General features: G+C 37.4%; 2 protein-coding genes across 4 annotated transcripts; one reads left to right on the top strand and one right to left on the bottom strand.

Annotated features, from left to right (window-relative positions):
* Positions 1-778: 778 nt before the first annotated feature.
* On the top strand, positions 779-12614 carry LOC110626089 (protein SPA1-RELATED 2). Its single transcript, XM_043955019.1, has 9 exons — positions 779-801; positions 1005-1104; positions 1808-3329; positions 8662-8819; positions 8989-9742; positions 10852-10998; positions 11287-11604; positions 11767-11826; positions 11970-12614. Exons 3-9 carry the CDS (start codon positions 1842-1844, stop codon positions 12159-12161), a joined length of 3117 nt encoding a protein of 1038 aa, XP_043810954.1. The 5' UTR covers positions 779-801; positions 1005-1104; positions 1808-1841; the 3' UTR covers positions 12162-12614.
* A 69-nt stretch (positions 12615-12683) lies between these two features.
* On the bottom strand, positions 12684-15885 carry LOC110626099 (mitogen-activated protein kinase kinase kinase 7). Of its 3 annotated transcripts, XM_021771844.2 has the most exons (4): positions 15534-15885; positions 15330-15438; positions 13139-15258; positions 12684-13033 (listed from the first exon to the last, which is right to left on the bottom strand). In XM_021771844.2, the coding sequence occupies exons 3-4, from the start codon at positions 15132-15134 to the stop codon at positions 12879-12881; spliced, it is 2151 nt and encodes a 716-aa protein (XP_021627536.1). In that variant the 5' UTR covers positions 15135-15258; positions 15330-15438; positions 15534-15885; the 3' UTR covers positions 12684-12878. The 3 variants fall into 3 exon arrangements, with proteins under 3 accessions (XP_021627536.1, XP_043810962.1, XP_043810956.1); XM_043955027.1 differs by having other exon boundaries at positions 13139-15438; XM_043955021.1 differs by having other exon boundaries at positions 13139-15885.
* Positions 15886-23247: the final 7362 nt, after the last annotated feature.

The raw sequence follows: 23247 nt of genomic DNA, 5'->3' as shown, positions 1-23247 counted from the left end.
TTTTTATAGCCTTCAAACCCTAATTCTATTGTAAGAAGGTGTAATTACAATATAGTAACGGTATCTAATCAAATAGTCAAACCTGGATTACATTAGAGATCATTTTCCTAAATTATCTTGGAGAAATATCCTTTCTAAATAAACTGCACGAATTTAGCTTCTAATATAGGCCAAATTAATTTTTAAAAAATCTCACAAAATATTAAAATATAAAAATAATAAAATTGGGCTAAATACAATTTGGTAATACATATATTATACAATCTAAAATTATGCTGCGCATTCACATGTATTGAAGAGAGTGCGCCTTGTTTTCTTATTCTCTCATACTTTCCAAATATAGTTCTCATATCGTAAGTCTTGAATTGAGCAATAATAACTTAATTTGTCATGATTTAAAATTTTCAATTTTAAAATTAAATTATCATATTATTTTTTTACTCGTATCATATTAACTTATTAAAAAAAATCTTAAAAGTTGGAAAATTTTTCGAAATGATTATGGTTAACTAATGTATATTTAACTTATTCAGTATGAATTTTAAAAATTGAATCCAAATGCTAAGTGCATGGTAAATAAAAAGTTTTTTCCTGGAAAATACTATAAAAAGAAAGGCAAAGAAGGAATGGCATTTCAGTAAATTCCTAATTTTACATAGAAACCGAAAAAGAGAAAAAAAAATAAAGAAAAATAACTGGCAGCCCATTATCCTTATTTACAATTCCAACATTAGGTTTTTCAATATTAGAGTTACAGATCCAGCGAGCGAGGCCGAGGGCGAGGCAACGACAGGCCAAAAGGCATTTCATTTTACTATTATTTTAATATAATTTAATAGATTAAATTAAAAGCATACTCTAAAAATTATAATATATAGTTTTCTTTTTTTTTTTTCTTTAAATTTCACGGTTTATCTAAAACTACATGAAGTTTAGATTTTGAGACTTCACGCACTGCAACACAGACACAGAAGCGATATATATATATTTGTTTTCCATTTCAGGCAAGTCCTATTCTCTCGCCCTCTCCAACTTTCCTGTTTCAGGGTTTTCTAGGGTTTACAGATCCTCCGAATTGCTGTTATGCCCTACTCATTTTGTGCGGTGCGTAGAATCTTACTCTTTCCCTTCCGTGTATTGGATTTCTCGTTTCTCCTCCTTTATATATATATATATTTTTAAATTTGGTCTCTATATGTTTTTATTTGGATTGCTAGTTTAATTATTTTTAAGCGTTTCCTGCTGCTTTAATTTGGTTAGTGTTTGGTTTCTAAGATTATTTAGAGAAAGATATAGAAAAGTTAGATGAAAATTTTGAGGTATTGCCCTTTTTTTCTTAATTTTGTATTTTTATAGGTTAATTTGCTTTTTATGCTGTTGTTTGGGAAAAAAAATTATTTGGCTAATTTTGGTTCATTTCTTGCATTAGCAGATTTTAACCTGCCAGTCAGACCTTTACGAGTTTGTTGTTAGTTGTTTTCTACACACACACATATGTAAAATTTCCGGGTTTCAATTTGTTGAAGTTGTGAGGCTGCTTTTATTAATGGTTGTTAATAGAATTGATGATCTCCATTTTTTTTACTGTTTTATTTTGATAATCTCCATTTTTCCTCTTTTTGCAAGAAAGTGATATTGCTGTGAACTTTAAGTGTAGTGAATTAGTAATCTTTTGATCTCAATCTGTCCATTTTTGAATTTTGACTAAGGTTATTACTTTTATTTCTCAACTTAGTAAAACTATTGATGATACATAAAGTGCCTGAAATTTTTTACTAAAACAAGTCCTATGTTTGCATGTCTATAGATGGATACTTGTTAAGGAATTCTATTTGGATGGTATGGACGAAGGATTGGGTGATGAAGTGGCCCCAGTTGATGTGGCAGAGGGGGCACACCTTCACAGCAAAGAGAATGAATATTCCCTGAAACCATCTGAAAGCCCCACCAAGTTGGAATCCCGTGAGATGGTTATAACTCGTGAGAGTGATTATCCTGAGGGCTCGTTCCAAGCACTTGCAGATATTTTGGATGCCACGAATGTAAATAGGGGTGCAAACCTTGTGGATGCATGTGCACAGCCATGTGCTAGCCCTTGCTATATGGATGATGTTGGGAACATGGTTGAAGAATTAACAGTCAGAAACTATGATAATACAAACTTTTCTATTGTTGGAACATCGAACAGCAGGGAAAGAATACAGACGTGGCAGAGTCAGTGGCAGCATCTTTATCAACTTGGAGGTGCATCAGGAATTGGGAGCTCACGTACTAATACTTTGTACAGGGACAATGGTCAGGGAAGTGGCTGGGAAGAAGTGAGATATTCATCTTCCCCTGTGTTGCTGGGACAGAAAACATCAAGCACTGAGTGCAATGAAATCATGGAGCAACCAAATGCTGAACATAAAGAAGTTTCACCCAACATAATTTCTCATGGTGGTATTCGGACAAAGATTCTATCAAAATCCGGATTTTCAGAATTTTTTGTAAAAAATACATTGAAGGGTAAGGGGATCATTTTTAGAGGTCCACACCATGAAAGTCCAAGATTTGTGCCAAAAGATGAGAATAATGGAAAGGCTGCTATTGGTGCTGTGGCTGCTTCTAATTCTTCACTGACTTTAGGTGCAAAAACAGCAATGCCTTCTTCCTCTGCTATGGCTGGGCCAAGGCCTGCTTGTCATGATGGAGTTGGTCTGCGACATTGGTTGAATGCACGGCAGCATAAAGTGAATAAAGTTGAGCGCTTGCATGTATTTAGACAGATTGTTGATCTAGTAGATCACTATCACTCTCAAGGAGTTACCTTGCCTGACTTACGACCTTCAAGCTTCAAGCTGTTGCAATCAAATCAGGTAATATATGTTGGTTTTACTGTTCAAAGAGATGTGCTAGAGAGTGCTATGGATCGAGATATACCTTCTTCAGAGAATCAAGTGGTTAGGAGAAGGCCAGCAGAGCAGGCAATTTTGCCCTTTGTTGGCATATTTGCAAAGAAGCAAAAGTTCAGTGAGAGCAGAAACCATATTAGGCAGTGGCCTCAGTTTACTGCAAAATATGGCATCAAAACTGAAACTGCTAGTGATGGTAACCTCAATGTAGCCAGTGCACAATATTCACTTAATGAACTTACTGAAGACAATTCAAATGTAGAACATGGAATTCAGGGCAAAAACAGCCGTCCTCTGTCTAATGCAGCTCAACAGCAGTTGGCATCCATTGGTGATGGGTCAGAAGATAAGTGGTATGCAAGTCCCGAGGAGCTGAGTGAGGGAATCTGCTCAATATCATCAAATATATATAGTCTGGGTGTTCTACTATTTGAGGTACAAGTGGCTCCTAAGATTTTGCTTTTGTTAAATTCTGGTAGGTTAACTTGACTATGAGATGTTGTATGTATTGCCACCAAAAGGAAAATCAATAACCATTATAAACCATGGTGCAAACTTGCACCTTAATTTCTAGTGCAGTGTTATTCTAATGTATCAATGTGTTTGACAAGCCTAATACTTGAGAAATATAACTATCTTAAATGTATCGATGTTACCAAACCACTGCAAGTCTATACCCAATTCAGTCATGGATCATGGACCCAAGTCAAAGTAGCCACATATTGAGCCTCTAAATTAGTCAAATAATTCAGTTATTTTTTATATCTTTTAGTTAAATTGTTCCCTGTTTGTAGGAGGGTATTCCTCCACTTTCTATTTCATGTTGTTAGTTGAGGAGGGTGTTTCTCCATGTTGAAATAGTGCTCCTTTCATGTAGGAAGCACTTTCTATTTCATGTTGTTAGTTGAGGAGAGTGTTCCTCCATGTTGAAGTAGTGCTCCTTTAATGTAGGAAGCAGTTATACTTCCTTTATGTATTTAAGCAATAACATTAATGAAGAGTACAAGCTTCCAAAATCAATTAAATCTTGAGCGCTTTAAGTCTCAGAGGTTCCAGGCTCCCTCTTTTAGAGCTTGAATTGTTAATGACCAGAAGTCGTAAAAAGACTCTTAACCCAAACACTCAAACTCCTGCCATACCCTTAACCCATCGACCCATAACTAGATCCACAACCCGGGACCATAACAGTTTGGTATCAGAGCCAGCAGTTATGGGGGACTCTGTTCAAGATCAACTTGCCAAGCTCTTTGAATTGTTGTTGGCTGAGCAACAAGCAAACAAAGACCGAAATGAAAAAGTTGAGCAATTGCACGCCAAATTGGATGCAATGTCTCAGGAATTGGAATCGACTAAGAAAGGGTTGCAATCTAACAGCACTGGCAGTCAAGCAAAATCAAGGAGAGATAAGGGAATTTCGGGTGCTTCGGTTTCCGAAAGTTCTAGAGGAAGTTCGATAGTACCGAAATTCACAAAGCTTGATTTTCCTCGTTATGATGGGCTGGAAGACCCTTTGGGGTGGCTTGCCCGATGCCAACACTTTTTTAGGCACCAACAAACACCCGAAGAGGAGAAGGTGAGTTTAGCTTCGTACCATTTGGAGGGAATTGCTCAGCTATGGTATATGCAGCTGTTGGATGACATTCCAGATCCCAATTGGGATGAGTTCACACATCAGTGTAATCTTCGTTTTGGACCTCCAATCCGCAGCAACAAATTAAGTGAATTGGCGAAGCTAAAGCAAACAGGTTCTGTTGCAGAATATCAGAACCATTTCGAAGCCTTGGTGTCACGCGCTGGCACCCTCACGCAGGATCAAAAGGTCCAGTTGTACCTCAGTGGATTGCAGGACTCCATTGCTGTTGAGGTCGAGCTGCATCATCCAAAAGATTTGGTGAATGCAATGAGCATCTCCCGGCTGTATGAACGGAAACTTTTCCCAAGTTCTTCGGCTGTGAGAGACACTCGTTGCGCTGCCTTCACATCTGCACCTCGTACCAACAGATTGGTGAAGCGACTGAACCGTGAGGAGATGGAAGAAAGACGGAAAAAGGGACTGTGTTTTAACTGTGATGAACAGTTTGTTCGCGGCCACCAATGTAAAAAGCTTTTCTGGATAGACTTGGAGACCGAAAAAATAGAGGACACAAATTCTGATCCGGAGCTGGAACAACTAGAGTTTTCATTGAACGCCATCACTGGAATTCGAAATCCTCAATCCATGCGACTACAGGAATATTGGAAGGGGGGGACAAGTCTTAATTCTAATTGATTCTGGCAGCACTCACAGTTTTGTGTCTGCAGCAAAAGTCGAGGAACTTGGTGCTGAAGTAAACGGGCAGTATGGCTTGAAAGTTAATGTCACCAATGGGTAGCAGCTTGACAGCCCAGTTAAGCTTCGGACTTTGGGACCCATTCTACGGGATTTTGCTGTCATGAGAATGTTTTTCTTTCAACAGGGAACCTTAATCGAATTGCAGGGCGTGACTTCAATTTCCTATAAAAAGCCGTCTGATCTCCACAGTGTGCTGCTTTCCCCAGATTCCGAAATTCAACTACAGAAATTGTTGGCAGAATTTGCCTCTTTATTCAGTGCACCAACCGGCTTACCTCCTAGCAGGGCATATGACCACCGTATTCCTTTGGAACCAGGAGCAAAACCGGTGGTTGTTCGACTATACCGCTGTCCACAAGGACAGAAGGATGAAATCGAAAAGCAGTGTGCGGCCATGTTGCAACAAGGCATAATCCGCCCAAGCCGATCACCATTCTCTTCTCCGGTGATCCTAGTACCAAAGGCAGACAGTTCTTGGCATTTCTGTGTCCATTACAGAGAATTAAACGCCAAAACCACTAAAGACAAATTTCCAATTCCTGTGATAAATGAGTTATTAGAAGAACTAGGTGGTGCTAGATACTTCACAAAATTGGATCTACTTTCTGGTTATTTTCAAGTGGGTATGCATCCTTCTGATGTCGAGAAAACAACTTTTCGGACGCATTACGACCACTTTGAATTCCTGTCTTGGGCCATTCTAGGCCACCCTATTAAAGGAGGAAGTCATGAGGTTCTCATCCACTGGAGTCATTCTTCTCCTGCCGATGCTTCATGGGAGAAGGTGCAGGCATTCTCCGCCAAATATCCAGATTTTCAGCTTGAGGACAAGCTTCCTTTGGGGGCGGGAAGTAATGTTACCAAACCACTGCAAGTCTATACCCAATTCAGTCATGGATCATGGACCCAAGTCAAAGTAGCCACATATTGAGCCTCTAAATTAGTCAAATAATTCAGTTATTTTTTATATCTTTTAGTTAAATTGTTCCCTGTTTGTAGGAGGGTATTCCTCCACTTTCTATTTCATGTTGTTAGTTGAGGAGGGTGTTTCTCCATGTTGAAATAGTGCTCCTTTCATGTAGGAAGCACTTTCTATTTCATGTTGTTAGTTGAGGAGAGTGTTCCTCCATGTTGAAGTAGTGCTGCTTTAATGTAGGAAGCAGTTATACTTCCTTTATGTATTTAAGCAATAACATTAATGAAGAGTACAAGCTTCCAAAATCAATTAAATCTTGAGCGCTTTAAGTCTCAGAGGTTCCAGGCTCCCTCTTTTAGAGCTTGAATTGTTAATGACCAGAAGTCGTAAAAAGACTCTTAACCCAAACACTCAAACTCCTGCCATACCCTTAACCCACCGACCCATAACTAGATCCACAACCCGGGACCATAACAATTGATATCATTGGAAGTTTGTGCTGAATTTTAATACTTTGGGGCAAGGGTTGAGACCTTATCTGCTCAACAAGTAAAGAGTCTTATCTTACTTCGGTAAGCCATTATGTTATATGTTGTAGAATATGGTTTTAGTTATAAGTAAGAAATACATTCTGAAATATGAAGTTTCCAGACTATCTCCGGTGTAAAGATTTCTGAATATTTCAGGCATATGTTGAGAATCCGGGCAAATATTATCAGATGCTTTGAGCTTCCCCATTATGGAATGTGAAATCTCTTAACCAAGTGTTTATTGTACTCTCTCATGTTAAACCACACAGATACTTTCCCTCTAGTCAACTCCATTTGAAGCCATATTCTTTGTAAGGTTTTCAAAATATGTCTTCAATTAAAATCATGTCATCTCTGGGATTTGCATTAGCATAAAATTGTTTGTTTGAATTTACATGTCCAAAGGTTTTCACACGTTTAAATGTTTTGACAAGGTTAAATGTTACGTTGACATTTCTCCAACGCTTTCTTAATTGGTGTTTTATGTTCAATTTTTTGAAATGCATTTGTTAGATTGTGTTTTTCTTGTTTGCAATACTTTTTAAAATTCTGAATATAGGATGCTTGTTTGTTAACATGCTTCTCTGTTGTGAAACATTCTATGCTATATAGATAGCCTTATCAGGATTTTTGTTTCTTCTTTTTTGTTTTTGCCAAAGACCATGAATTTGTTAAGTTGTCCCTTGAACTTTACTAACACTGCAGTGCATTTGGATAGGGGGATTTAAAAATGGGATATTTGAGTTTTTGTAATACATAGGTTTTCATTGATTGATTAGATATACTGATCCATGTAAGATTCCTGAATTTGAAGAAAAACCTTATCTGGGTGTTGATTGAATTAATAATTTATTCCTGACATTATCGTTCCATAGCTTATCTTAGAAATGCTTGGCATTTCAATACGTGGGGCATCTGATACATTATTATTATTATTACATGATTTGATATTTTGCCAAACCCTTGAAACTATTTTCAGCAGAAAATTTTTTTTCCCACTTAGATGAAGAAATCATGAGATTCTCCAATTCTAGTTTGTGTTTCCTCTAAAAGTGTTATAATCATATGATTCAGTTCAAACTCTTTTACATTTAATCCAAATAAGTTGACCTAAAATAATCCTATTTTCTTATTTGCTCAGTGCAAGAGCCATCTTCACTCACAAACTTCGAGTCCTGCACTTATTCTTTAAACACTTTTGTTAAACTGTGCCTCATTGATGGTGACCATCCATCTTTGATAAATTTCTGGTGTACTTATTTATTTCCATTTGCTTTTTGGTCTCTCACTTCTTGCAATGCTACTCATCTGTCTAATTTGCTTAGCTTTTGTGAATCACGAGAAGTTAAATGTTCAGAGTAGTCAAGTGTGCACATGGTAGCACTAGTAATTGATGAAATTACTACTTCATCTGAGTTTATTATTGGTAGCATCCTTTATATACCTAACAGCATTGCTCTTTGCTAATTGTTGGTTGTCATAATCTACACTTTTGTTTTGGGTTAAAAATGAATTTAGGGGTAAATTTTTCTAGTGGTCATAGAACTGTGGTCTAAATTTCAATTGCGACCATACAAGTTTAATTTGGTAAGTGAACTCTAATCTTGTTGCAATTAGGGTACTCTTACCTGATGCTAGTGATATGCCACCAAGAATTTCATTGGAAATCTAACATGAAATACGAGTCATTCTATTATAACACCAAAATTGAGGTTTAGCTCAAATACTAATTTGCTGAAACTATAATTTCTCTTTTCTTTATCCTTGAAAAAATCAGCCAATTAACTGCCACATCAAATTTCTGATGGTTCTTCACTGAATTAGGTAAAAGTATCACAATCACAACAAAATGGGAGATCAATGACCAAAATTAAAGTTTTGTGGATGCAACAGAAGTCTGTTAAATTGAATGATCATTAGAATAATTTGCCGAAGGAATTAACTGTAATCATTCTGTTCTATTTGATTAATTTGTGTTGATTCTTTCAGTTGCTTGGTCGTTTTGATTCGGAAAGAGGACATGCTACATCAATGTCAGACCTGCGTCACAGAATTCTTCCTCCTCATTTTTTATCAGAAAATCCAAAGGAAGCTGGATTCTGCCTCTGGTTACTTCATCCTGAACCTTCATCACGACCAGCAACAAGGTAGTACTTACCCTTAGAATCATCTGTTTTAACTTAGCAATAATGTTAAATTATTTATTAGAGAGATTATGATGTGTATAGTTAGTTTAAGTTTAGAGTAACAGGGGAATACTACAATCTGAAGCAAGGGGAATACTACAATCTGAAGCGATTAATTTTTGTATGACAGGGAAATCCTACAATCCGAAGTGCTTAATGGATTGCAGGAGGTATCTGCAAAAGAATTATCATCTTCCATTGACCAAGATGATGCTGAATCAGAACTGTTATTGCATTTCCTTGTTTCATTAAAAGAACATAAGCAGAAGCATGCCTCTAAGTTAGCAGATGGCATTAAGTGTGTTGAAGCAGACATTGAAGAGGTTGAGAGGAGAAACTTTTCAAAGAATATCTTGGGGACTCGGCTATCAAATATTGCTAATACAAATGAAATGAGGCTGACAAACAACATGAGTCAACTTGAAAGTGCCTACTTTTCCATGAGAACCAAAATCCAGCTCCTTGAAAGTGATGCTACCACACACCAGGATAAGAATTTGCTAAGGAATCGTGAAAACTATTATTTGGCAGAGGGTGAAGAAAAACAGAATCCAACTGATCGTCTTGGAGCCTTTTTTGATGGTTTGTGCAGGTATGCTCGTTACAGTAAGTTTGAAGTACGGGGGCAACTAAGAACTGGGGATTTTAACAATTCTGCAAATGTAATATGCTCTTTGAGCTTTGACCGAGACGTTGACTACTTTGCCACTGCTGGAGTATCGAAGAAAATAAAGATATTTGAGTTTAATGCACTCTTAAATGATTCTGTTGATATTCACTATCCAGCTATTGAAATGTTGAACAAATCAAAGCTTAGTTGTGTTTGCTGGAACAACTACATCAAGAATTATCTGGCTTCAACTGACTATGATGGCATTGTGAAGGTGTGTGTAGCTTGCATGTTAGAGTCTTTACTGTGTCCAAATTTGTCTTATTAATGGCATGGATGTGGAGTTTCATGCATTAGATTACAAATAAATGATGGATCTAATGTTATAAACTTATAATTATTTCTTTTCTTGCTGCAAAAATTCTGATCTATCAGTTGATAAGTTATATACAAGATGAACTAAGACTATATTTGATAGAACATCATTATAGCTGTAGCGGAATTGTTATTTTATTGCATATTCTGTTGCTTCGTTTTACAAATGAAGTTATGAATTTTGATGTGATATATTGGCCATATGCAATCAATTACACTTTGGCTAATGATTTGCTCTTTAGTTATTAAAAATGCATGTGACCATATTGTTTTGTTTTATTTCTTTCACTGCTATAATTTTTTATCATAATGACTATCCGCAAGTGGTAGTCACCACCACCTGGCAATTGCCAAAACCACTGCCACCAGCTGCCATCACAACCACCAGCCACCTCCAGTGCTGCTGCCACCACCATCACCACCACTCCATAGTTATTACCACCACAAATAGAATAAATACTGAGACAAAAATTATCATATTATGTTGCATTTTTACTTCTGCAACCAAATATGGGATAAAAAGGCAATCACATGACAAGCGTTGTTTCTTTGCATTACATTGCATCTTACAAAATATAGCCTAAAGTAGGTTGAGTTCTCTAATCATGTTGATTGTCTGTCTCGCTTGCAATTTTGTTGAAATAGCATCATAAATACACACTTTATGCATATGCAGTAACTTTTTTGTCCCATAATTTTATTGCACTTATTTTCAAGTACCATCTTGAAACGGTTATTTGGATTAGCTCCAAGAATACTCTAGGGGGTTTCTTTCACGTCTACTGGAAGTTTGTTAACTTATTGAAGCATGTACTGTGGTTCATGTTCTCTCAAATATCACCTCTGCCTGTTAATCACCCTTTCTCTTTAAATGTCCACACATGAATGTGTTACAGGCTGCTGCGTTCTGTTTTCGCTTATATATTTCAGATGCTCTGTGGAGGGGATATGTTTTCATATTATCAACTTGCTTCATTGCTTGACATTATTTACTTGGATGGATTCCAGTTATGGGATGCAAGTACTGGTCAAGGGATTTTTCAATGTAATGAGCATGAGAGGAGGGCTTGGTCTGTTGACTTTTCTCAAGTATATCCAACAAAATTAGCCAGTGGAAGTGATGATTGTTCTGTGAAGCTTTGGAGCATTAATGAGGCATGTTCTTTCTTTCTTTCTTAGCATTTTATAAGAAATAATTCATCGTTCATAAAAAAAAAAAAAGAATATCAATTCAATTTTTTTTCGGTTCCAGTATTTCCATCATCTTCTTAATCTGATTCCAGCACATCATGTGCAGAAACGAATTGACAGCCACAAATTGTCATGACTAGCATGCCAAATTTCTCATATATGTTTTGGCTCTTCTTGCTTTAAGTACTGCATGAAGCTTCTAAATTCTTCTGTAACTTGTTTAAAAGGTTATGTATTGGCGCTTTTCTGCAGAAAAATAGTTTAGGCACAATCAGGAACATTGCAAATGTCTGCTGTGTTCAATTCTCTTCTCATTCTACTCATTTGTTGGCGTTTGGGTCAGCGGATTACAGAACCTATTGCTATGATCTTCGAAATTTAAGAACACCTTGGTGTGTATTGGCTGGCCATGAGAAAGCAGTGAGCTATGTGAAATTCTTGGATCCTGAAACTCTGGTCACTGCTTCCACTGATAACTCCTTGAAGCTTTGGGATCTTTATAAAGCCAGTTCTAATGGCCTGTCAAACAATGCTTGCAGTTTAACCCTTAGTGGACACACTAACGAGAAGGTTGGTGTTTGCTTGCTAGATTTTAGCCCTCATATTAGAAATAAACAGACTGTTGCTAACTGTTATCGTTGTTGGTTTCTTTTTGTCATTTCTTTTTCTTTTCATTTTCCTGATTTTCACTTCTATAGTTTGGTTTTAACATTGTATTTCTTGGTTCTTCAGAATTTTGTGGGTTTATCTGTTGCTGATGGTTATATAGCATGTGGTTCAGAAACAAATGAGGTATGAGCTAATTTCCTAATGTTGGTGATTTTGTTAGATTAGGAACAATAGGATTATTTTATATTTGAAAGTTACAAGGAAATTTACTGCAGAGAAAGGGGAGCTTACATTGCTGACATGTTTAAGTGATTTTCTCTTTTCAGGTTTATGCGTACTACAGATCTCTACCTATGCCAATCACCGCCCACAAGTTTGGCTCAATTGATCCAATTACTGGGAAAGAGACGGATGATGACAATGGGCAGTTTGTGTCTAGTGTCTGCTGGAGAGGGAAATCAGACATGGTTGTTGCTGCCAATTCAACTGGATGTATCAAAGTTCTGCAAATGGTTTGAAGGAGAGGGAATCCTCCTAAATCAAGTAGGAAATCAGATTCCTCTGTCCAGTTGGAGGTGCAGAAAATGACTAATGAGATTTGCAGGCAAGAACTCCAGAATACTAGCGACGCTGCTTGTGAATATAAAACAAATCAGAACAAGATCAATATTAGTATTGGCGTTGCAGCAAAAGCAATCCTGGATATACGTAAAACTCTTGAAAGAGCAGCGTCAATCATCGTAATGCTAATTAGTCAACCAGCACTTTGCTCCTCGTACCATTTGTAGAACTGGTATGCAGTCCTTTAAAGGTTTTGAGCAAAGGATGTGCAATTCAATTTATTCAGGAGAGAGCTTTGAAGCAATTCCATATTGTATGCTCAGCAAGTATTGCATATTGTAAGTAGGAATCCAGCTATTGTAAATTTTTTGAGAAAGAAAAAATGTATATGATAATTTTGTTTTGGAAAATCATGCACATTGTGGTCTAGCTGTTGCATCGGCAAAATTCCCATTCATCTGCTGTTTAAAAACCGAGACTTGGAAGTAAAATACTGAAACCTGTGTATTCCCATATTAAGCATCAATGTTTCATAGACCACTGGACGATAGTCCTAAACAAATTTTAACAATGTAAAACAGTTCTAACACAAGCAAAACCTAAGGAGAGAAATGAGATGTACACAAATTCTACTTAAAAGAAGCAAACCGCATTGATTCCACATTTAACAGAAGCTAAGATTTCTCAAAAGCGACGGCTTGTCCATTTGATCTGTGCTTGCTTCGACTCGGAGAGCTCATTGACAATGGTTTCTCTCGGCTACCCTGCAAAGTATGACCTGGCCGACTCCATGGAGATGATTTTGCAGATACTGGTGTCTTTGGTTTGCCTGTATCACAAATTACGCAACATCTTTAGCAGCTAAATTTGCAAAAGCAAAATGATCAAGAAAATGAAATTCCAAGCAAATGCATGAATTTAGGGGTAAATCTACCTGAAGTTCTTTTGACCTTGACATTGGTAGCCAACTTTCGGAGCACAATTTTCTTCTCAGAAGGCTCAGAACGAATTGATCTCAAATCAAATGGTATTTTCCTGTCTGGATCCTCTGTGCAAATAGACTTCATATCAAAACAAACTGTTTTCATGTCAGAGCCAACTGATCTTGCATCCATTGCTGGTGCTTGTGCAATTGGATCCTCCACTACAGAAGTATTCTCATCCCCACCATTTGAGGTACCATCACTTGTTTCTTCTGAATGCTTAACACTCAAACAAGTCTTTTCTCTCTCTATAAGCCTGTACACAAACATTTGGAATGGAATTTGTGACACAGAGGCTACACCACAGTTCACCTCCTCTGAATGCTTCTTTAAAAACCCTGTCTCTAATTCAGAGTAATCTACAGGAGGCGACTGCATAACCAGCTGACCATCGCTTGGCTTCATCACAAGGAACTTCTTGATGTATCTCAGAACTCTACAAATAGATGAGAAACTTGGTCTAAAACTTGGGTCATTATGCCAGCATTTTTTGGTCAAGTTCACAAGAAATTTTGGTGAAAGGGATGGGAATAATGGCCTCTCCCCTGCTCTTATGTTTTTGGACATTTGGTCTCCTTGAAGATGCCCATCCTCAAATGGAAGTTTACCTGTCAAAAGCTCGAAACAAAGCATCCCAAAGCTGTAAACATTGGCTTTCTCCGAGTACTTGTGCATAGAGCTAGTTCCTTTCTGTTCATTCTCTGCCAGCACTTCCGGTGCATACCAAATACACGGGTCGAATGCATTTTGGTTGTTCGATGATGCGTGTCGAGAAGGACTATTTTCTATGGAAGTTAAACCAAACCCTGAGACCTTCACATGAAAATAACCTTCTATGCATTTTCTTGGTTTGAGGAAGATATTAGTAGGATTTAAATCTCCAACATAAAGCTTTTGAGAGTGAAGAAATTCCATGGCTCTTGCAATCTGAAGCATTATATCAACAACAATAGGAAGAGGGAACAACACCTGCCTCCTTGAACTGCTGTTCTCCTTCATGAGTGCATGGAGATCTTTGCTCATCAACTCCATTACTAGAAAACATTCTTTCTTTTCCTCATCATAGAATCCACAGAGGTACTGCACTATGTTGGGATGAGAAAGTGATAGCAAATTAGTGATCTCAGAACTCAATGGTACAATATCCTCAAAGAAATGTCTCAAAGCATAGCTCTCCCCAAGCCACTGAATTTCCTTGAACTGGCTATTTCCTCCTAACCGCCGCCTCACTTGGTAATCTTGTGATCCTAACAAAATTGAACTTGGAGGAAGTTTTCTATTAACTAGCAGTTGTCCATTTAACTTCTTGAGCAGTACATCCCCAAGTCCTTGCTCGTTCTTCGTGAGCGATCCTGCCTTTATCTTTTGCTTTATTGCTTCAACAAGTTGCCATCCATCTTCTCTCATTGCACTCTCAATTTGACTGCAAATCTCTCGAGACACCAAATACTGCTTCCCAAATCTCCATTGGAAAAGTTTGGGATCCTTCCAACTTCGATCATACTTCTTCACAAGCATTACTCTCTTCTTTTGCATCTCCTCCTGGTCAAGTCCTGAGATTTCTCCAGCAGTCTCAATTGCCTCTATAACAGCAGGGAAGATGCTAAACAAGTTGTAGATGTGAAACTCTACGGAATCCTTGTTTTGATGGAGACTAACAACTTTGCCCCACCAATCTTTGCTATCCAAACAGCGCCTAACATAGAATTCTCCCTCCTTGAAGACCCTATGGAGCTCTCTTAGAGGCTCTTCAAGGGGTTTCCACTTGGTGTTCTTTTCTTCCAGTTTCAGATTCTGCTTGATCTCCTCTGCAATTGTGTTAAAAGCTAAGGTGAAGATATTATGCAGCAAACAGCACTGTTTCTGATTGATCTGAATATCATCTTGCAATACCATCAAAGCCTTTAAACTTCCTAATACCTCCCCCATCTGCCGGAATTGCTCCATTAAGGCTCCTAATGAAGAAAGGAAAAGTAAAAAGGGAAAATTCCCCAATAACGCTACCCTCAGAAAAGCAAGCAAGTCGCTGTGAAGTCCCAAAATCCAACAGCAAGTAGAAAGAATCAAGGACCTGGAAGAAAGATCAAGTATGAGGCAAAAATCGAAATTGAAGATACTGGAAAATGAATTTGATATCTATACCTGAACAGAAACAAGTCCTTTGACTGAGTCCAAACCGCCTTATAGGAACTGCTGAATCGAAAAGAATTCTCCGAGACCCAAAAAGAATTCAAGGGAGACCTCCTCCAATCTGATCATGGATGAAGAACCCATCTTCATATGATATCATAAAAAGGAACAAACAAGAAAAAAAGAAAAGAAAAGGAAAATACAAAACAAACTAACCAACTAAGGAATAATAAACTGCGTCAAGCAACAGCTGAATTCAAAAACTGCCGTAAACCCAAAAATTAAATGACAAAAACAGAGAGAAACGGCAACTGCAAGGCTATGGTTTTGATATTTTTTGTCACATTCCCTAACAGCTTGCAATAGAATATCTGAAACCCATATAAGCAAACTCTTCTATTTTATTTTATTTTTTTCTTTTTTAATTTCCTTTTGTCAACTTTCTGCATTTTCCTTTCCTTCCATATAGAAAGAAAACGAAAAAGGAAAAAAATTGAAAAAACAAAATGGAAGAGACGCCTGTACGTTGAACGAGTCACACCAGTTTCTCTCTTATAAATAGCTTCCCGCGAGTTTCGTTCCATTTTCTCCTTCGAGGAAGAATATAATTTAAAAAAATACCGTTACTTTTTCCAACTGACGGTCTCTAACTGCTGCAGAGTCGGCGAAGCGCTAGACGACGCCGTTTATGCAATAATGGTTGATGTTTAACGTCGACGCTTTAGTTGACTGTCCTACGCAAGATGCAACGCAGCCACTTGGCGGATTTTGATTGAATAAGGTGCGTAGCACGTCTCTCGGCTTTTTGACGCAAATGGCAGTTAGGCGTGACACCCACGATGTTAATTAGTTATTGTTAAGATGGGGATTTTAAAAAAATACAACCCCCTCGCAGAACCCGGTTGATTAAAGTTTATTCAACAAATCAATAAAATTAACTAATAATTTTAATTTTAGAAAAAAATTTAATAACTTCTCTAAAATATTTCGTAAATTGTTTAAATAACTTAAATCTTAAAATTCTTATTTTCTTTTAAATCCACAAGTAATAATTAAATTTGATATTGTAAATGAAAAGTAGGTTTGAAGAATTAGAATGCGTTAATTATGTTGTTGGGTAAAGAGGTGTGCATTGATGATGAAGGAATTCATATTTTCCCCAGATTTCGGGACGATCATTTAGTAATTCTGTAATTTTTAATGTCATTTTAGCACTCTAATTCAGCCTTCCTCTATTATTTGTTTATTTTTCTAGTATATATTATACGACAGAAAATATTTTTTAATTTTTATGATTTAAAAAATTTTTATTAATTAATTTTTTATTTTGAAAAATTATTAATTTTAAAATTTTAAAAATTTTATTAATTAATTTTTTATTAATTTTAAATGTGTATTAGTTCATCTCATAAAAAAAACTCATTAATAATTGTTAATTTAGTTTTAAAAAATATATTAAAATATTTATAATTTTTTTAAAAAAATTTATTAATCAGATTATTTAAACTTTCTATCAACACTTAATTGATTAAAATTAATGTAGGAACTAAATTAATATATTTTTTAAAATATTAAGACCATTCTAATATATTGTTAAAATTGATAAATATTACTATTTTTTTATATTAAAAAATTAAATAATAATTTTTTCTTAAAATATTTTAAAAAATTAATTAATAAAAATTTAAAAATAATAATTTATATAATTTTATGGTAATAGTGTTAATAATAATTTAAAAATTTTATTAACACTATTATCATAAAATTATATAAATTTTAAGAAAAATATAAAAAATACTATATAATTTTATTTATTTTATATTAAAATATGTAATTTAATTTATATCAAAATAATATATTATGGTATTTAACCGTCAAATAGAGAATTTCCTTACATGGTTAGAAACATGCTGATATGTAAATTATATTATAAAATATTAAAGAAAAATGCTGATATGTAAATTATATTATAAAATATTATTTTAATATAAATTAAATTACAAATTTTAAAGTAAAAATAATTGAAATCAAATAATATTTTTTATTTTTTTGAAAAATATTAATTAATAATTATATTTTAATTATTATATCAATATTTTCTAACAATATCTAAAAATTATATCGACTTACTAATTGATAGGATATTATAAGGTATTATTTTGATACAATTAAATCAGTAAAAGAGAAAAATCATATAATATTTCTATTAAAATTTTATTTAATACAGTAAATAAATAATAAAAATAAATTATTTTTATTAGAAAATATTTTTCATTTATAAATTTTTTTCTAACATAAAAAAAGACAAATTGATGAGCAGGTAAAAAATTAATTTTTTTATAATAGTGATATGACACAATATTTGGCCAAAGTATATTATGCGTTGTCAACATACGATAGAGTCACGTGCGAGAACCTAATGAACCGTGATCTTCAGTCATTCAAGTCTCACGCATAAGAAAAAAAAGATCCGGTCAGCATAATGGTTAGTACTCGAAATGATAGAAGATTAGTCCTCTTATAATCGGTCAAGCATTTCATGACATCTAAGTTACCATTAAAGGATATTATACATTAGATTTCTAGGAAAATCACCAACTAACCTTATCTTCTAATAGTATAAAAACAAAGCATACACAGAGTTCAAAGTATGTATTCTTATACTCTCTTCTTAAACTCAAGCAATCTACTTACACTCACCCTCTCTGATAAATTACTGACTTGAGCGTCAGAGTGGTTGCCCATAGGCGCCAATCACCTCACTTTCTTTCTTTTGTAGAGTGATAGTCATTTCAGCTCCTTTTTTGTCACATAATTTGGTTCCATTGCCGGAATCCAATTGATTCCTCCTGTTCATTTAGGATAAATCTGGCCTAGCATTTCCATTTACCTTTCCACTTAGAATCCTTTTTCATTTCTCACACTTTACTCTCAAAATGATTGAAAACTCATGAGCTATTGCTAAGTTTGCTATCAATAGGGCAGCCATTATCTCCTCCACCCTTGGCAGTGGACAAGACACTCCTTCCATGGTCTATGAAACAAATCTCAATAATCTGAACAATGAGCAGATGGTGCAATAGATAAAAAAGCTGCAAGCAACTCTCGAGCAATATAAAGCTCGGGAGGAGGCCTCATTTATGGCTCCTAAAGTGAGGGAGAAAACTTTCTTCGAGACCCCAAAGACTCGAAAAGAGTTAATTCACACATAGTCCAAAGGAAAAGGCCGAAATGGAGGATGCAGAATCATCAAACGAGACCTCAAAAGACATTGACTGGAAGTTAATTCGTGTTGTACAAAGGTACTAGAAGGAGCAAGAGGAAGATTATGGCTTGAATGATGCCCCACCCCTAACAGAGGAAATTCTTATAGAGACATTTCCTATGAAGTTCAATCTGCCTAGTTTGGACAAGTACGATGGGACGGCAGACCCCAGAAACCATCTGGCTATCTTTTGGACTATGATGTAGTTCCAGAATGTCAATGATTTTGCGTTGTGCTGAGTCTTCCTGTCTACCCTTACAGGTTTAGCCTATAAATAGTATCAACATTTGAGTCTAGATTCTATCAATAATTTTACACAATTTTCTATGCTATTTAAGTCTAAATTTGTTACTTGTAAACCTCCTAAAAAGTTCTCCTCATACTTTGATGAGTTGCAAAACTCACAATTTTTTCCTCATTTAATTCTATGATTTTGCTATAATTTTGATATACATATTTAATTTTACTTGGAATTTAATTTTGGATAGGTTTTTGAGCAAAAGTTGAGAAAAGAAATGAAAAGGGGCGGAATTAAATGATTTTTGGAATGAGAGGTTACAACCTTGACCAAACATGTAACCCATGGTAACAGAGAGCTTCAGAAAGTGCCACCGCAGCAAATTTTGCCACCTAATCAAGAATAAGATCAGTTTCAAGTTGGATCAAGTTGAATCAAACTCAATCAGATTAGGATAGAGATAAGATAAGAGTAATAGATTTTATTTTAAACTATTAAGTTTTATCTTTTTATGTCTATATAAAGGTTCGTAGAATTAAAACTAGATCATCATTTTTTTTTCCTCTCTCCTTCCTTTCCTCTCTTGTACTCCATCTTTGTAATACCCGGCTAGACTCCGGTATCGGAATCCCTACCGTCCGGTGGGACCTCGGATGTCGGAAACCTCTAGAAGGGTAAAACCATGATTTTATGAAATGTTTTCATGTATTTCATGTTTTTAAATAAGAATTAAATGAGTTTTTTGCATGAAAAATCTTTGGAGGAAAACCCAGGTTCGGCCGCCGAACTTTGAGGTTCGGCCGCCGAACATGCATGCTTTCGGAGGGACTTTAGGCGCCCGAAAGTTTTGAGTGAGGGAAATGCAGGTTCGGCCGCCGAACTCCAAGTTCGGCCGCCGAACCTTGCATGCATGCGGAGGCACCTTCGGCCCCCGAACGTGGCCTGGCCAGTCACTATAAAAGGGACCCTTAGCCGAAATGGGCGAGGTTTTCTCCCATTTTCGGCCACAACAAGCTTCCGATCTCCCTCTCCTCAAATCTTGTGTTCTTTCACTAGATCTCCTCCATCTTTCTTGAGTTTTAAACCCACATTGCAAGTTTTAAGCTTTAAAGGCAAGTTTTGGAGCTTTGGAAACTCAGGAGCTCTCGTGCTTGGATCTCCGAGTTGAGTCGTCTCTTTCTCGATCTTCAAGAGGTAAGAGCCGATCTTAAGCTCAATGTATGTTTTAAATGAGTTTCATGAAGTTTTAAGGGGTAGAGAAGCATGTTAGAGTTAGTTGAGCATATGTTAGGTTTATGTGATTTTTTGAACAATGTGGCTTGCTTGATGTGTGTTTGAAGTGTTGTAGATGGGGTATGTGTTTGTTTGAGGCCCCTAGGACTGGTATGATGTGTATGCATGAGTAGAATCAAGTTTATGCAGGTTTTGAGATGTTTTGGAGGCTGTGGACACAAGGGAGCCAAGTTTCTGCCCTTCGGCAGAAACTCAGGTTCGGCCGCCGAAAGTGACTTTCGGCCGCCGAACCCCCTTGTGGAGGCAGTTTCGGCTGCCGAAGCCTGCCCCCGAAACTCAAGGTTCGTCTCTGTCTGGGAGGTTCGGCCGCCGAAAGTGCCGCCGAACCTGCATGACTTTCGGCTGCAGAGGGACTTTCGGCCGCCGAACCTGCCGCCGAAAGTGCCCTGTTCAGCCATTTCTTGCATGTTTTCATGTGATGTTTTCAGGATGTTTTAGGGGGTTTTTGGGGAGCTTTTCAGAGTCACGTCCATGTATGTTTGGTGCCTCATTTGAGTCCACCTGTGTAGGTTCGGACCCGAGGAACCGAGACCCCCGGTTGTGAGATAGTTGTTCAGAGTTCGTTGTCAAGCTTCAGGTACCAGGTGAGTGGAACAACCTCTTAAGCTTTAAAGTGAATGAATAAATAAATAAATGAATGAATCATAAAGCATTGCCCATGCATCATTATGCCATGCAATATTAGGTTGCTTGCATTAGAATGCACGAATATGTTGCATTGCATAATTTGTTGTTGATGTGGATGAACATTGAATGATCCATTAGCCCTCGTATGACATGATAGCCTATGTGAGTCCAGGTGTGCCTGCTACGGCTCTACGCCCCTGGCACTATGATTGATGATGGAAGTCCGGGTGTGCCTGCTACGGCTCTACGCCCCCGGCATGTATAAATAAGAAGGATAGGGGCTTAATGGTGACAAGTTCATCCTTGTTGTGAAATGTTTGTGTTATGACGCATACATGAAAGCATGAATAAGATAAAGAAAGAAAATAAAAGTTATTTGATAATAAATAAAATGAATAATAATGTACCTAAAAATGGAGGAATTAAAACAAATGTTTTTAGTTTCTGCTCACTGGGCTTTTAGCTCACCCCACTCCCCTTATCCCCAAAGTTGCAGGTACAGGAGAGATCAAGAAGTCGGCTAGAGTGAAGTCAAGTTATATGTATGTAATAGCTAGAGTATGTGGACATGACATGTGATAAGAATGTAATGTAAAGTTTGAACAGCTATGTTATGTAACTATGTTATTGAGGATAGAGTTGTGCTTGACCATAGTATGTGTTAATCCCTTGGTATGTACATGATCTTTTTTTTATGATGTATATGTGAACCAACTCAACACAGATTATATATTGCCATTGAGGCTTTGATGAAATCCCACAGAGGGACTAATGTTTATGTATATGATGAATACAGTGCATGCACAGGTTGAGTTTGGTGTATGAAGGAAAAGAAAAGTTTTTATTCTTATGTATGTTTGTTGATCATGTATGGGATTAAACAGGTACACAGGATGTATGTAGGCTTGCTACGGGTCCCGGCGGCCTTAAGCCGATCTGGATCCTAGCGCCGGTAACGGGTCGGATTTCCGGGTCGTTACAGAGTGGTATCAGAGCCCTAGGTTCATATGGTCGGACCTAGAGTGTCGGGCTCATAGATGTTATAGAAGGTCAAGCACAATAGGCAAAAATCATGTCCACTAGGATAGGATGTAGAGTCCTATCTTGCTATGATTGTATGATATGCCATGATGATATGCTATGTGTGTAATGTAGCTGTGAGGTTCATGCTTGCCGACATGAACCAGTTAATGCTGATGTTTATGTGATGTTTACTGTTTCTCAGAAAACAGGATGAGAGGAACCCGTCGATCTGCACGATTGACTGGAATACCACCTCAGGACGAGGGCACTGATGCCCGTCCTTCAGCTTTGCCTAGGGCAATGTCCAGTAGGTCCAACAGAGACAGAGTAGCTAGAGACCCTAGAAGGTCTTTGGATCTGGGTAGAAGCAGATCAGTAAGGGGAACAGTGCAGGGAGGAATGTCTGAGGATATGGAGGTAGATCAGAGGAGGGATGGCAGTCTTGGTGTGAGCATGCCGGAAGAGGGCATGGGAGAATCAGAAGGAGGCACTCAGGCCTCGAGTTATGTCCAGCCACATCACTACCCACCCTATTCACACCATCCAGGGTATTCGATGGGAGGTACATCGGATTACCCCAGTTTTAGCCCTTATCCTCCACATATGCCATACCCACCTTACTACCCACCATACTCTCAGTACCCCATGTACCCACCTCCACCTCCCTTTACCAGTACAGCAAACCCTACCCCAGGGGATGTTGTACCTCCACCACCACCAGTATCTACTGTCCCGGAAACACAAGTACCCAAACCTACCTCATCTGGAGGGAGCAAGGTCAAGATGACCGATTATATGAAGCTGGGTGCTCCCCAGTTTGAGACTGGTGATGATCCGTTCGTGTATTTGGAGCGGGTCAAGGCAATTACAGATGAGATAGGGGCTGATGACAGTAGAGCCATTCAGATGGCCGGGTTCACGTTTAAGTGCAAGAAGGCACGGGAGTGGTTCAAGAACTATGTGAACCCGAGAGTGGACAACATGAATTGGGAAGAGTTTGCAAACGAGTTTGCAGGATGGGCTTTCCCTGATAGTTCAAGGGAATTGAAGATGATAGAATTCGAGCAGTTGAGGCAAACTGATGACATGAGTGTAGACGAGTACACAGACAGGTTCCTGGAGTTGTTGCCATATGCTGGGCTGAATTTGGATACAGATCAAAAGAAGTCAAGGAGATATATTATGAGGCTGCACTCCAGGTATTCCTCTTTGGTACAGTCAGCAGAGAGAGAGAGTTTCCATGCCATAGTGGATATGGCTAGGAGAATGGAGGCTAGTGCTATCGTTGAGGGGAAGGTAAAACAGTCAGTGGCACAGTCTTCTGGTTCCAAGACCCCAGGTGGGGAAAGGGTAGACTCTTCTTCTCTAAGTGCAGCAGTTGCAGGCAGTAAGAAGTGGGACAGAGGCCACAGAAAATCTAAGAAGAATAAGTTCTGGAGCAAGATCAAGTCAGGTCTGGGTTTAGGCAGTGGCTCAAGCTCTGG

The sequence above is a fragment of the Manihot esculenta genome, chromosome 1, assembly GCF_001659605.2.
Source record: "Manihot esculenta cultivar AM560-2 chromosome 1, M.esculenta_v8, whole genome shotgun sequence".
In the NCBI taxonomy this organism is placed as follows: domain Eukaryota; kingdom Viridiplantae; phylum Streptophyta; class Magnoliopsida; order Malpighiales; family Euphorbiaceae; genus Manihot; species Manihot esculenta.
The sequence above is the reverse complement of the archived record's forward strand: the minus strand, read 5'-3'. Positions and strand labels throughout refer to the sequence as shown.

Bases quoted from the DNA above. Each gene is read 5' to 3' on its own strand.
- LOC110626089 (XM_043955019.1), top strand. From the start codon at position 1,842: ATGGACGAAGGATTGGGTGATGAAGTGGCCCCAGTTGATGTGGCAGAG. The intron at 10,999-11,286 runs GCATGTTCTTTC...GCTTTTCTGCAG, and splicing joins AGCTTTGGAGCATTAATGAG to AAAAATAGTTTAGGCACAAT. The intron at 11,605-11,766 runs GTTGGTGTTTGC...TTGGTTCTTCAG, and splicing joins GTGGACACACTAACGAGAAG to AATTTTGTGGGTTTATCTGT.
- LOC110626099 (XM_043955021.1), bottom strand. From the start codon at position 15,134: ATGGAGCAATTCCGGCAGATGGGGGAGGTATTAGGAAGTTTAAAGGCT. The intron at 13,034-13,138 runs GTAGATTTACCC...TTTGTGATACAG, and splicing joins CAAGGTCAAAAGAACTTCAG to GCAAACCAAAGACACCAGTA.